This window comes from Ricinus communis, chromosome 10 (assembly GCF_019578655.1).
Source record: "Ricinus communis isolate WT05 ecotype wild-type chromosome 10, ASM1957865v1, whole genome shotgun sequence".
Lineage (NCBI taxonomy): Eukaryota > Viridiplantae > Streptophyta > Magnoliopsida > Malpighiales > Euphorbiaceae > Ricinus > Ricinus communis.
In genome coordinates, this window is record NC_063265.1 from 17585728 (window position 1) to 17598978 (window position 13251).

The window sequence follows — 13251 nt, forward strand, 5'->3', positions numbered from 1 at the left end:
GGTATATTATTGTATAAATAAAAAAATTTGAAAAAAAAAAACTAAAAAAAGAAGTTTGACCATTAAAATATTAAAAAAAAAAAAAGTGCCTGTGAAAATTCTTCAGTAAAATATTGACCTCTACAATTGATATGACCTATGAGCCATAGCTCGCAGTTGCGCCAATTGGCTTAGTTGGGTTGGTAAGACTCTTACTTTTGAAAATAAAGATTTCGAGTTTAAGAAGGGGTTAATCCCTCGTAAAGTAAAAAGTTAACGAAAATGCGTAAGATTCACAGTGAATACTAACTATATTTCCTGTTATAGAAAGACAAAACAAAACGAGAAACGCAAGAACCGCTATATGATATAATATGACAACTTTCCTTTAAGGTACTAATAATTTTGTCTGTGTCTTCCCTCCATAGTGTAAGAATCATGACATGGAATCCAAACCCAACTCACTCTCCACTACTCAATTTCATTTCCATTTCAGCAATATAACACCCAATTCTCCCCCCACTTCTCTGTAATAAACAAAACCACCAACTCTAAGTTCTTCACCCACTAAAACTCCTTACCAAATTGATTGCTTCAATACCCACAAACCAAAACTTCATAAATTCACTTTCTTGAGCAGCTTCGTATTGCAATTTCTGTAGGTACTTGGCGAGATGAGTTTAGCTTTCAGTAGCACAGTTCAATTTGGTAGTTTTGGACCCAGAAGCCAGAAACATGGATTTTTCTCTTTTGAAACTTCCAAAGTCTCATACCTTTTCAATCTCAGTAACATCAATTCAGGGTGGTTATGCAATTCCACGTCCAGAAATTTAGAATATAGAAGTGCAAGTTTCAATAGTAATAACAAGTTTAGGTCTTGCAAGGTGAAGAGGAACTTGGCTTTGAGGACAAAGTCAGTGTTGAGTGTGAATAAAAAAGTGGATATACAGGGGAATAGAGGAGTAAGCAAATTTGATGCTATTGTTATTGGTTCTGGGATTGGTGGTTTGGTTGCTGCTACACAGCTGGCTGTGAAGGGAGCTAGGGTTTTGGTTTTGGAGAAGTATGTGATTCCTGGTGGGAGCTCTGGTTATTATGAGAGGGATGGTTATACTTTTGATGTTGGGTCTTCAGTTATGTTTGGCTTCAGTGATAAGGTCAGTTGTCATTTTGAATTCTTATGTTGTCTCTGTGACGGTTTATGTATTAGTGATTAGATTGATAGTATAGGATTGGATTTGACTATTATTTTTGTATATGTTATGTGGATTTTGAATTCTAGGATGACCATTTTGAAAATGAGGAAGAGCTATGCGTCAGACTCGTATTAAACTGAAACAAAAGGATGCACTTAGATGAATATAGAGTATGTTTAAATCTGTTAAACTAGATGCTTATTTTCCATTATATGATGAGGCCCACGATATCTCCACCTTTCTAGTTTATATTTACTGTTTACTGTGTTGAATTATCAGTCATTTCAGAGTTTTCACATACCTCAACTATCTGCAGGGCAACCTAAATTTGATAACCCAAGCATTGGCAGCAGTTGGTCGTAAGATGGAGGTGATTCCTGATCCAAGTACTGTCCATTTCCATCTACCCAATAATCTTTCTGTTCGAGTTCACAGAGAGTACAGTGACTTTGTCTCGGAACTTATTACTAGATTTCCCCATGAAGAGCAAGGGATTCTTAAATTCTATGGTGAATGTTGGAAGGTATTGAGGTGACTGCAAAGTACTATGGTTATTTTCTCTTGTGCCCATAGTCCTTAACTTTATGACTTGTATGTATGAATAGATATTCAATGCCTTAAATTCATTGGAATTGAAGTCACTGGAGGAGCCAATTTACCTGTTTGGGCAGTTCTTTCAGAAGCCTCTTGAATGCTTGACACTGGGTATTAGTTTCATTCTATCCTTTTCTTTGAATCTCAAAAGTAGAATAGATACCTACATTCTCCAGTGAGAATATCTTTGGGCTATCATCTACCTAAGGAAATCTGTTACGTGTTCACATTTTCTATATATATACATAAATATATACATGTATGTATATGTTGCAGCATATCATATGTTTCTTCTGGAAACAGCCATAAGTTTGTACCCTAGAATTATGGAGCATTCACTGATATCACAAAGTTTGATAGGTTAAGAAAAAATGCTGTGAATTGTACATAATAAGAGGATCTGCTACAAGTGATTAAGATGATCTTCTTGCTTATGTTGTAGGACTATCAAGAGTGAAAGTAACATTAATTTGGTTGCTGGTTCCTTTCTGTATACCTACTTATACATCCTATTAGGGGGCAACGCATGCATGAATCTCTGATTTTGCGTCTCTTTTTGCCATTCCTGCCAGTGCCATCATTAAATCCTGATATTCTAGCTTGTATAGAATGAAGGGAACCATACAATGCATCTGGTACGTTGTGTCCTCTGACATAGTAAATTATAGGTGGACCACACTTGATTGCAAAAGGGAGCACAGCACTGAGCATGTAATTGTTTCACCCGTCATAATGGTTCTGTTTCTGCAGCTTATTACCTGCCGCAAAATGCTGGAGACGTAGCTCGAAAATACATAAAGGACCCTGAGTTATTATCTTTTATTGACGCGGAGGTGTGATAACTTTAACAATGAAATAAAAGTGGAATTCATTATTTGATCTTTAGGGATCGGCAAAGAACATGACCCACATTCTTACAGAAACATTTTTAAATTCTGCTCATCTGCAGTGTTTTATTGTCAGCACAGTTAATGCGTTGCAGACACCAATGATTAATGCAGCCATGGTAAGCTATATTAATACATTTTGATTTGAGTTATAAATGTTCTCCTTTTTATTGATTCTATTAATTTTTTCCGCATCAGGTCCTATGTGATAGGCATTTTGGAGGAATTAACTATCCTGTTGGTGGTGTTGGTGGAATTGCAAAGTCTTTGGTGAACGGTCTGGTTGATCAGGGGAGTGAAATTCTGTACAAGGCAAACGTGACTAACATTATACTGGAGCATGGAAAGGCTGTGAGTTTCACTTTTTCAAAAACATTAGATATCTTTCTTTGGTGGCTTTATATGTAGAGATGATTTTATAGTCTTCTAATTTTTAGTTGAATTTCTTAGGTGGGAGTGAGGCTGTCAGATGGAAGAGAGATCTTTGCCAAAACCATAATATCAAATGCTACTAGATGGGATACCTTTGGTTAGCATTAGCAAGAAGCTTCTTCAAATTTTCAGTGACTTAATTTGACAAAGTTCTGTGCTCCTAGTATCTCAATTCTTACAAACTAGTCAATTGTCTTTTAGGGAAGTTGTTAAAAGGTGAAAAGCTTCCACAAGAAGAAGAGAACTTTCAGAAAGTTTATGTCAAGGCTCCATCCTTTCTTTCCATTCACATGGGTGTTAAAGCTGAGGTTCTGCCTCCAGATACAGATTGCCATCATTTTGTGCTTGAGGTACGTCTATTCTCTGTTAGCTTAGCAGTAGTGAGAGCAGTTCACATCAATTACTGGTGAAATTTTTCAAGAAATATCATCCTGATATGCCTTTTATGATGTCTTTCCTTTCTGTTGTAGAATGACTGGGCGAGATTACAGGAGCCTTATGGCAGTATATTTTTAAGCATTCCAACTGTCCTCGATCCATCGCTAGCCCCTGCAGGGCACCATATTCTTCACATATTCACGACTTCTTCAATTGAAGACTGGGAGGTAACTTTAACCATATGCTTCAATGCCAAAAAGTTACATCTAAGGCTCGCCTTACTGCCTCAGAACCCTTCCTTCCACTATGAATTTCTGGATTTATGTTTAGGGACTCCCTGTAAAGGATTATGAGGCAAAGAAGCAGCTGGTTGCAGACAAAATTATAGGCAGATTGGAGAAGGAACTGTTTCCAGGGCTCAGATCATCAATTGCTTTTATGGAGGTACATATTGCACGCATGTTAGTTTTTTAAATTCTTTGAAGGATGTTCACTCCCATTTCGATGGCCAATGCAAAGAAAGTTATCTTGTCCTACTGAACTCAAATCCTTAGAGGTGAAAATGGATGCCAGACTGGATTCAAGCAGTCGATTAGTGCTTTTCTGAGTTAATTGAAGAGGGTGTGACTGAAAATGGTTAACTAAATCCTTATTCTCCTCTTTCAACGTTGATGCTTGAAGAAGTTGTTCTCTTTACACTTTTTTATGCTGTTAGGCCAACATACAGACTTGGCAGTTCTGAACTGTACCAGTGGGAGCTTATTTAAAACTGTTGGCAAACGCAATAACCTGCTTTAGGTATTTGATGTTATTTACATTTTAAAAGCTAATTTTTAAATTAAATTTTCCTGGTAGGTGGGGTCACCCAAGACACACAGGCGGTATCTAGCTCGTGATAAAGGTACTTATGGACCAATGCCATGCAGAACTCCTAAAGGCTTATTGGGAATGCCATTCAATACAACAGTAAGTACAAATGGCCTCTGATAAATGATGCAATGCATGTAGTTTATGCTATCTCTGAAGCTGAATGAGATTGGATCATGTGAATGAGAATGAAAAATTTCAGGCTATAGATGGTCTTTACTGTGTTGGAGATAGCTGTTTTCCAGGACAGGGTGTAATAGCTGTAGCCTTTTCAGGAGTAATGTGTGCTCATCGTGTAGCTGCTGATATTGGTAAGCGAATCTCCATCTAAAATAGGTTTCTGTTGCTTGAAAATGACTAGAATGATTCTGCTGCTCATCTACTGTATCATGTCTAAATCTAGTTTGAGTAGAATTTTGATTTTAGATGTGTGCCTGTGCTGGTCCAGTTCTACAATATTGGATACATATTGCCTGCTGAGAATAGCAACCTCCTTAAACATCATCTATTACTTTCCTAGCCTCATTTCGTCAGTCTCTTACCATGTGCATGGATAGAGAAATTAAATGAACCATTGGTTATTGAAAGAAAAAGGATGGAAATTTCCTCTTTTCTTTACTTCTCGTTTTATCACAGGACTGGAGAAAAAGTCCCCTGTAATGGATGCTGCTCTCCTTCGACTTCTTGGCTGGTTAAGGACATTGGCATGAGTTGTCTAATGGGAAGAAACACAACTTGCCACGTAACATTCTTGCTCCTATATTGCGGAGTGGCAATGACCTACAACAGACTAATGCCAAATGAAAATTTCCTGACCGTTGAAGGCAGGCACTACTACATGGCTTCCAACAAATTTTCTAAGTAGAATCATCGTGTACTTGTTAGGCGTCACCAACATGTATAGAGCCGCAAGGTGGTCTTTCTTACTGTTTTAGGAAAAGGAAAAACAATCTGCTTCTTTCCCTGTATGTATTCAAGTGGTGACCCTGAAAATTTTCTTGGAAATAAATATATTAGCTCAGGTTCTATTGAATTGCTGCATTATCTATCCTCTAAAACTTCGGAAGAAAATTACTATATTCAGTTAAATGGGCTACTGATCTTTAGTTAGGTTTGACAAATATTACATCACTGCATAGAAAGAAAACCAAAAAGAAAAGGAAAGATCGGCGCGTGAACATGAGCTTCTGGCAGTGTAATGGCATAAGTATTTGGCCACAAGAAAATCTTCTTATCCTCTGTTGGTGCTGTTACAACGGAAAGAACCTAATAGGGGCAAAATTCTGACGGTGAGATTATGTGTCCTTGCCGGTTCTATTTAAACGCCCTGGATGTGAACCTTTGCAGTATATCCCTTGGAGCGGTAAGAAATGGAGGATAATTGTCACTGTTTATGTTCCTCTGAAACCTGTGTCCTAATAGACTCCACAATTGAACTTCATTTTTCGCAAAGAAATGTACGCCAAGAGACGGTAGCCAAAAACCATTGCCACCAGGGCACTGACTTCCGTTACACCATTGCCTATTCTGATTCCATTAATGGGAGGTGATATATCCTCATATTGTACCTTAAGAAGAAGCTTGTAGGTGTGGTAATTGAAAGACAAATAACGAATCCAAGCCACGAAGATTGGAACTTTCTGCAAACATAGACATTATATTATTAGATCTTTTCCTTGAGTATAAAATCCAGGAGAGTTTTTTTTTTTTTTTAATTTTCCCTTTTGCTTGAATTTTCACTCTTGATTTTATTTTCTGAAACTTCAACATTGGATGTTGATTTTTCCCTACTGTACAAATGATGTTTGGTGAAATGCACTGGGAGCTGCGAATCTATATTCGAATTATTATAAGAAAATTCATCCAAGTACTCGTGGAAAAGAGGATAAATTCATGATTAGAATGTCAAATGTTTACCTTGACAAAGTATCCTCCAGCCAGCATAAAGGTCATCACAGTTACTGATGCTAGTGTTGTAGCCTTCTTTAAGTCCATCAATGTCGCTCCAATAGCTAGTCCGAGACCCTGTCATTACAGCCATCTTTTATTAAACACATAAGGTTTTGATGTTTGAGTTGCTTTTCTTGATTTTTATTTCCCAGAAAAGTCTTACCTGAGCTGCAACAATACAGAGGAAAACTGTAAGCAGGCTAAGGAAAAACGGACCGGCGCTCATTCTCAAGCCTGCCATGAAATAGACGACTAGAAGGAATAATACTGGTAGTATCAGATCAAGTGGAAGATCACTTGTAGTCCTTGCCAAGAAATACGCACTCAATCTATACATATCTGCTGCCCGTTCCTTATTAAGCATTGCTCTTTCTTGAGGAAATGTAAAGATCGCCGTGAACACAGGAAAGAATCCCCAGAAAACAGCGATAAAGAAAAGCAACCCTGACTGCAGTTGCAAGAAGTTTAAGTCTCATAAGCTTCACAGTTCAAATGTTAATGAATCTTGAAGGATTAGAAAATTACTTACCTGATCTTGCAGGCCTTTCAGGCTTCGACTATTAGATTGCCACCATAATAATCCCAAGATAACTGCGGTGGAGAGAACTTGAGTGATTCTCAACCAGCTAAAATAGTCATGTCTTCTTTCTTTGATTCCTCTGCACAGCAATATTGTAAATTGTTGCCACCAGCTTGCTCCCCATAGTCGCTTCGGACTAGCAACTTTCAACTTCACTTCTTCATCCAGAGGTATAGGAACCATAATTTTCTTCTTCTCCATTTCTGCAACTCTCGTCTCATAAGCTTCCACAAGATACTGGATTGAAACATCAACAGATTATTAAAAAACATCTCGTTGAATAGTTAAAGCAGGAAATGGAAATAGAACCTATTCCATATTACGACGGGGAAACCTGGAATTTACCTCATGCACAACCGAAGGAGATGGTTTCCCGTTTCCTGTATCAATGTCAGAATTCCCCATTTGAACTCTATCCTCCAATTCTGATGGCACAGAAACATCGTTTATGTTTCCATTTGCAAGGTCTAGTAAGAACTCTGCCGGATTCATGGCAATAAGAGGATTACAACCGATAGATGAGAAATATGGCATCGTTTCTGATGCTTTTCCAAAATAGAGTAGGCTTCCTTTCCCGAGAAGGATCAACTTGTCAAACTTGTGGAATAGTCTACTTGATGGCTGGTGGATTGTTGTTACTACCGTTTTCCCAGCCTGCCGTCAAAAGTTAGTACTGGTTAGTAACAGAATTATAACACAATAATCAGATTTTGTTTGAAAGCTACATCTATATATACCTCTGCTATGTCTTGTAGCATCTGAACTATCCTTAAAGCGGTTGTAGAATCCAGGCCAGAGGTTGGTTCGTCAAGAAAAAGAAGAGACGGATTGATTATAATCTCATTTCCTATACAAACTCTTTTTCTTTCCCCACCTGATACACCTCGGACAAATGAGCCTCCAATCATAGTATCTTGACACCTGTGAAATCAAAATTCTCATTGATTTAGCTTGCAAGAATCAGTAGTGATCATCAAGATTCATTTTACTTGGTGATATTTACACATACCTCTCCAAGCCTAGCTCATAGATGACATCTAAGGCTCTTTTTTCCTTCTGCTCTCTTGTCAATGTCTTTGGCAACCGGAGGCGGGCTGCATATGTTAGCGTTTCTTTCACTGTCAAGTGGGGAAACAGAACATCATCTTGAGTCACAAATCCTATCCTGCAAAAGTGAGGGAATGTCACTGTCAGGTGACTGAACTATATATAACCGAAATAATTGTTGACAAGAGTTGAATTCCTAACACCCTATATTAGAAAATGTTTCCATATGTAATAATTAGAAAATGTAGCAATACCATTGTTTGACTAAACAAGTTTATAATGAATTTCTCACCTACTTTTAAGATTCTTGCAATATGGTTGGTCATTGTAAGTTATTGTACCACCAACAGTTTGATGGATTAACCTGCCACTGAGCAGATTCAAGAGTGACGTCTTTCCACTTCCTGAAGGACCCATAAGTGCCAAGACTTGCCCTGGATCTACTGAACCACTAATTCCATTCAAGATATCTTTCTCCTCCGTCGATGCAATGCCCTTTATAATCACCTTGTAAGTAACATCTGTGAACTGCATCCGGAAGAGAGAGCAAAATGTTAATAATTTCAGTATATTTCATCAATTGCATTATTATACAAAGAAGATGATGATAATAATGTAATGACTAAAGACTTCTTTTCTACGAAGTACATTATTGAAATTGGAGAAATTGTTCATACCCTTCTTTCCACAGCAAAGAATTGCTTGTATATTAAATATATGGAATCCATCATACACAGTGATAAAGTCCAGACAGAAATGCACAACTAAGTTCAAGAAATGCACTGTATATTAATTAGTTGATTAGTTTGTTGATTGTTTAGGGAAAGAAGGGAAAGTCTTGTACACTAATGTCATTATAGATCATGAAACCTCTGTACAAGACTGAACCTGACCATGCTAGCCATGTTCTATGGATATCGCGTTGATTTGCTACATAATTCTCCATTGCCTGTCCAAATAGAATGCATATCAAATCAATCCACGGCAGCATTAGGAAACGCAAGTTCTCATGCATCCTTACGTGCATATGCTTTTGGGGATCACCAAGAAGAATAAGAAATATATATATATATATATATATATATATATTTAAGATTACTACTCTTTGATGGCAAAGATTATGTACCTTGAGATAAATTGGCAAGGTGGGTTCTGTTTGAAACTTCGGTTTACGCATTCCAGCTTCAAGATCTTCGGCTGCAACAGGCATAAAATATATATGTGTATGTGTATAAATTCTTTGTAAGAACTAAGCAAAGAATGGAATTTGGTCATATGTAAGAGCTCATGTAAAAATCTCTGGTCTGTTTTAGTTCTTGCTGGGTGACTATTATATCAAGGAGTGCTTGATAATAATGAGACCACAATTCCAATTTTGAGGCTAATATTTCGTATTGTGACTTATTTTTCTTGCAAACTTTTTTAAGTCAATAATTGAATGAATGACCCGATGAGTTGTATCTGAAACTTGACATTTAAGGAGAGTGATTTCTGAAATGATCTTTTTTACGAACTTTTGTGGCTAAAAGAATTCAACTTTCCCAACAATCAAACCCGAAGAAAAGCAAACATGTTTCTTGTAATGTCATGTAAGATGTACACTTCCATTACTATCCATATCATTTAAATCTTTGTCACAAGAAAGAAAGCAAAAAAAAACAAAAATTTAATAAAAGGTAACAGAAGTAAACAGTCTCTGAAATCTTTTTCAACAATTCACATTGATTTAGGTGAGTGAGTTTGAATTATGTCATCCATTTTTTGAATAATCTCACCTTACTACTAGCTAGATTAAGTTATGAAATACATATTATTTTTTTTAGAAGTTATAAAATCATATGCATTAATACGATCAGAAAAACGATTTCTAAGAAAAAAAAAAAAGTATTATTAATATTTTGGTTTATTGGATTATGTTAATAACTTTTCAGTCAATTTCTCAGAGATTAGGGGGTCCAATTTCTATTATTTGCCATCTATTTTAAGGGTTACTTCACCTATCATTGGGACCCATATAGGACTTATCGTTTCGTCTAATGTCATAATTGTCAGAAAATTCCAACTTGTTAGGAGAGTAATGTTGGACATCACACATCAATCAGCAGCAGCCCTGATCAAGATCATTTAATTAACACAAATTTCTATAAAAGAAAATTAAAAAAAAAAAAAGAAACTGTATATTTGTTAGTGAAGATGGCAAGCTTCAAATCTTATTAACAATAATTACGTTTCTAATCCTCAATAAAACTATTCAACTGAAAACTAAAAGGGTTTTTCATGATTATTGTTTCTTCTACTTAAATAGAAAAAAAAAAAAAGATTTGAATCAAACAAGAAAATATATATAATGGGCATTGAGACAACACCACTGAGGAAAATGGAAAAACACTTGTAAGACCTAAAAACACCTAAAATGCTTTTCAGAAAAAGGAATTTCTTTTTATATTTTCTTCTATTAATTAGGGAAAAAGTAGTGGGAAAGCTATGTGTCATCACTATATATATATATATACATGTTCGAACTTAATCAAAGATTGAAAAGGGTCCCAATATCACTGGCTTCACAATTTTTCTGCAAGTGGGGGGTATTAAAAGAAAATTCATCGTCACTTTCTTCTCCCATAAAACGGATGTTTCTATTCATTTTCTAGATGACATGAAAAGTAGGTAACTGGCCATCCTTTTCTTTTTCATTACCTCTCTTTTCTGTTTGTTTGTTTGTTTTCTATTGCACTATTAATCATTTGCCCATAGTCATGCAATCATTTCACTGTTCCCATTTCCTTGCAGTCCACCTTGAGTGACTTTATCCCTTAAAATAGTAAACTTTTTATGTATTCAAATTGTTCTATATATCTAATATAACTTTTGTCTGCTGCCATTTTCTCTCTTAGGTTCCATGACTGCTGTTGTTATTTTAACAGCAGGGATGGCTCCTTTTTTCATAGATAACTTCCTTTTTTTTTTCTTTTTTCATCTCCTCAGCAGTGTTTTATAGCCTATTTGGATCTTTTAAAATGGTTATCGTTGTTGTTCTTTAGGTTATATATTCTCGAAAAAAGAAAAAAAGATGTTCTCTTAGGGATTAATTAAATAGCTGTTTTAAATTTTATGATAAAAACATTCTAAATGCATTCATTTTTTTATAATTATACTTTTTTACTCTTATTCTGAATTTCTCTGCATATTTCAAAAAAATATCCTCCTAATGGGAAATATTTTATTTGGAAGAAATAAATAATAAAAACTAAAAATCAGACAATAAATTTTAAAATAATGTTAAATCAATTTTTAAAAAAAAATTATTATAGCTAGATGTATATTTCATTAATTCACATTTGATATATGTACTTGGACCGGTCTGATATAAAAATTTAAAAATTATAATAACCTTAGAAATCATTAAACTTTTGTATTCAGCTAAATGTTTCTAACTGTTGATATAATTAATTATGTTTTCAAATTATGAGGAAAAAGTACATGAGACTTGAATTAAATGGATACACCTACGCCAACCGTATCTACTGGACCACATTAAACTAACAGGTAATCAAGTGTTGCATGAAATATGCAAAAAATATTAATAATAATAATAAATTACTTACGTATATCATCATCGCTAAATGGCTTGGTGTCGGCTATCTCGTCCTGCGGCACGGCGAAGCCGGTGAAGGAGAAGGACAAGCCTAAGCTAGCACTAGAGGCTCGACTCAAAGCCGCGCCGCTGTTGAGGTCATCCAAGTCAAACTTCATTTGTGCGCTCCTTGTCTTCCTGATGTGTGTATTCTTGCCGCTGCCGTTACTTCGCCCCGGTGAGGCTGCCACCATCAGCCGTTTGCTCGATTTCCGAGAGAGTGTTCCGCTGCTCTCCGTCGACGTTCCTCCTGCTGCAGCCGCCTCATTTGTCGGCGGAGATTTGAATGCTGCCGCCAATGTCTCCACCAATTGGTCTGATTTTGTTCTTACTAAACTCGTAACGCTTGTTTTCTCCATGCCTAGCTGAACTCTTTATCTTCTCACATCAACATGAACACATGTCAGGAACCAAATGAATCAAAATAGGTGCTTTCTGAGCTTGTCAATATAGTACAACTAATTCGCATTTTGGTACTCGGATATATACATAAAATTATGAAGACAAGCAAGATAAAAGAGATAATAATATTATTTTTTTTACGGGTTTCTTGCTAAAAGATAAGCTTTTGCAGCGAGCAAATTGTAGCAGCATATGACTTGAGAAACAGGTTGTTACTTTTTATAGAAAGTACATGAAGATATGAAATGACTGGTTTGGAGGTTGCCACACCATTTAATGAAGCATGGCATGAAGAAAATGGTGAAAAGCTACTAAATATATTAGCAAAAATTTACAATACAATATATATATATATATATATGCATGTATGAACTGAAAAAGTTACAATATGTTGTCTTACTTAATATTTTTTTATGGGTTTAATGAATTTGAAGACTAACATTATTTACATATGTATTGAGTATAACTCGAGGCAAGGGCTAATTCAAATTAATTATCAACAGAGAAAATCTTTAAATGGAAAATGGAGAGAGATAGAAAAAGGGTTTCTAGGGTGTGAATATGGAAAACCAGCATCTCATTCGTAAAGTTGTTTTAAAAAAAATCTTGGAAGTTTAGCTCAATGATTTTAGAATGAATTTACATAGTCTTTTCTAAGTTAGGAATAAGTGAAAACTCGATTAGCGAAAGAAAAAGGAAGAAATCTAAATACTCCAAAATGATGGAAGAAGTACAAGGAAGTGGCCAAATATATTGAGAAAGAAAGTCTGAGGGAAGTATGTTTTAATCAAGAACATACATAAAGGATAAGTAGAACAAGATGATTTGATCACTCATACCTTTCTGTTAATTAAAACTGAAGGATCCCAACAGTGTATGGCGAATTCGAAAGAACAATATATATATATACTTATATATATGTGTGTTTGTGTGTGTCCCTTTTGACTGTATTATATAAACTGAAAGCAAGAAAGAAAGGAAGAAGGAAGAAGAGAAGATGTGGATCAACTGCAAAAACTATACGTATGGTGCATCCACTACTTATAAGGTGCGTTTCAGAAGGTTTTCTTTTCCCAAAATACCCTTAAACTTGTTGAAGATTTATGATACTGACATAACTAAACCTTGTAATTGATGATAATAACATCACTTGCAGCAGCACATTTGATGGTTGTAAATATGAATATCATAGTCATTTGAGTACCGTATACCATCCTTACCGTACACGTGTTCGGACAGTACCTTATATTACTATCATTATTGATTTATTTTACATAAATGAATGGTAGATACTTATTTTAAAAA

General features: G+C 35.6%; 2 protein-coding genes across 7 annotated transcripts; one reads left to right on the plus strand and one right to left on the minus strand.

Annotated features, from left to right (window-relative positions):
• Positions 1–331: 331 nt before the first annotated feature.
• On the plus strand, positions 332–5366 carry LOC8259794 (prolycopene isomerase, chloroplastic). 3 transcript variants are annotated; one of them, XM_015722332.3, is made up of 13 exons: positions 332–1136; positions 1492–1698; positions 1781–1880; positions 2520–2602; positions 2719–2775; positions 2855–3007; positions 3107–3185; positions 3290–3438; positions 3559–3693; positions 3797–3910; positions 4322–4432; positions 4521–4644; positions 4970–5366. In XM_015722332.3, the coding sequence occupies exons 1-13, from the start codon at positions 654–656 to the stop codon at positions 5041–5043; spliced, it is 1869 nt and encodes a 622-aa protein (XP_015577818.1). In that variant the 5' UTR covers positions 332–653; the 3' UTR covers positions 5044–5366. The 3 variants fall into 3 exon arrangements, with proteins under 3 accessions (XP_015577818.1, XP_002524099.1, XP_025014002.1); XM_002524053.4 differs by having other exon boundaries at positions 334–1136; positions 4536–4644; XM_025158234.1 differs by having other exon boundaries at positions 1084–1143; positions 4536–4644.
• Positions 5367–5392: 26 nt separating this feature from the next.
• On the minus strand, positions 5393–12978 carry LOC8259795 (ABC transporter G family member 22). Of its 4 annotated transcripts, none has more exons than XM_002524054.4 (11): positions 12786–12978; positions 11516–11922; positions 9037–9107; positions 8203–8438; positions 7873–8028; positions 7601–7784; positions 7209–7517; positions 6813–7100; positions 6447–6731; positions 6251–6358; positions 5393–5973 (listed from the first exon to the last, which is right to left on the minus strand). In XM_002524054.4, the coding sequence occupies exons 2-11, from the start codon at positions 11901–11903 to the stop codon at positions 5749–5751; spliced, it is 2250 nt and encodes a 749-aa protein (XP_002524100.1). In that variant the 5' UTR covers positions 11904–11922; positions 12786–12978; the 3' UTR covers positions 5393–5748. The 4 variants fall into 4 exon arrangements, with proteins under 4 accessions (XP_002524100.1, XP_025014001.1, XP_048226255.1 ...); XM_025158233.2 differs by lacking the exon at positions 12786–12978 and adding an exon at positions 8804–8859 and having other exon boundaries at positions 11516–11533; XM_048370298.1 differs by lacking the exon at positions 12786–12978 and adding an exon at positions 8799–8859 and having other exon boundaries at positions 11516–11530.
• Between the last annotated feature and the right edge of the window lie 273 nt (positions 12979–13251).

What these genes read in the sequence shown, in the direction of transcription:
- LOC8259794 (XM_015722332.3), top strand. Translation starts at nt 654, where the DNA reads ATGAGTTTAGCTTTCAGTAGCACAGTTCAATTTGGTAGTTTTGGACCC. An exon ending in TATCTTTTATTGACGCGGAG is followed by an intron (nt 2,603 to 2,718) that starts GTGTGATAACTT and finishes GCTCATCTGCAG; the next exon opens with TGTTTTATTGTCAGCACAGT. An exon ending in TACTGGAGCATGGAAAGGCT is followed by an intron (nt 3,008 to 3,106) that starts GTGAGTTTCACT and finishes TGAATTTCTTAG; the next exon opens with GTGGGAGTGAGGCTGTCAGA.
- LOC8259795 (XM_002524054.4), bottom strand. Translation starts at nt 11,903, where the DNA reads ATGGAGAAAACAAGCGTTACGAGTTTAGTAAGAACAAAATCAGACCAA. An exon ending in CCTTGCCAATTTATCTCAAG is followed by an intron (nt 8,439 to 9,036) that starts GTACATAATCTT and finishes TTCCGGATGCAG; the next exon opens with TTCACAGATGTTACTTACAA. An exon ending in CTCCTTCGGTTGTGCATGAG is followed by an intron (nt 7,101 to 7,208) that starts GTAAATTCCAGG and finishes GTTTCAATCCAG; the next exon opens with TATCTTGTGGAAGCTTATGA.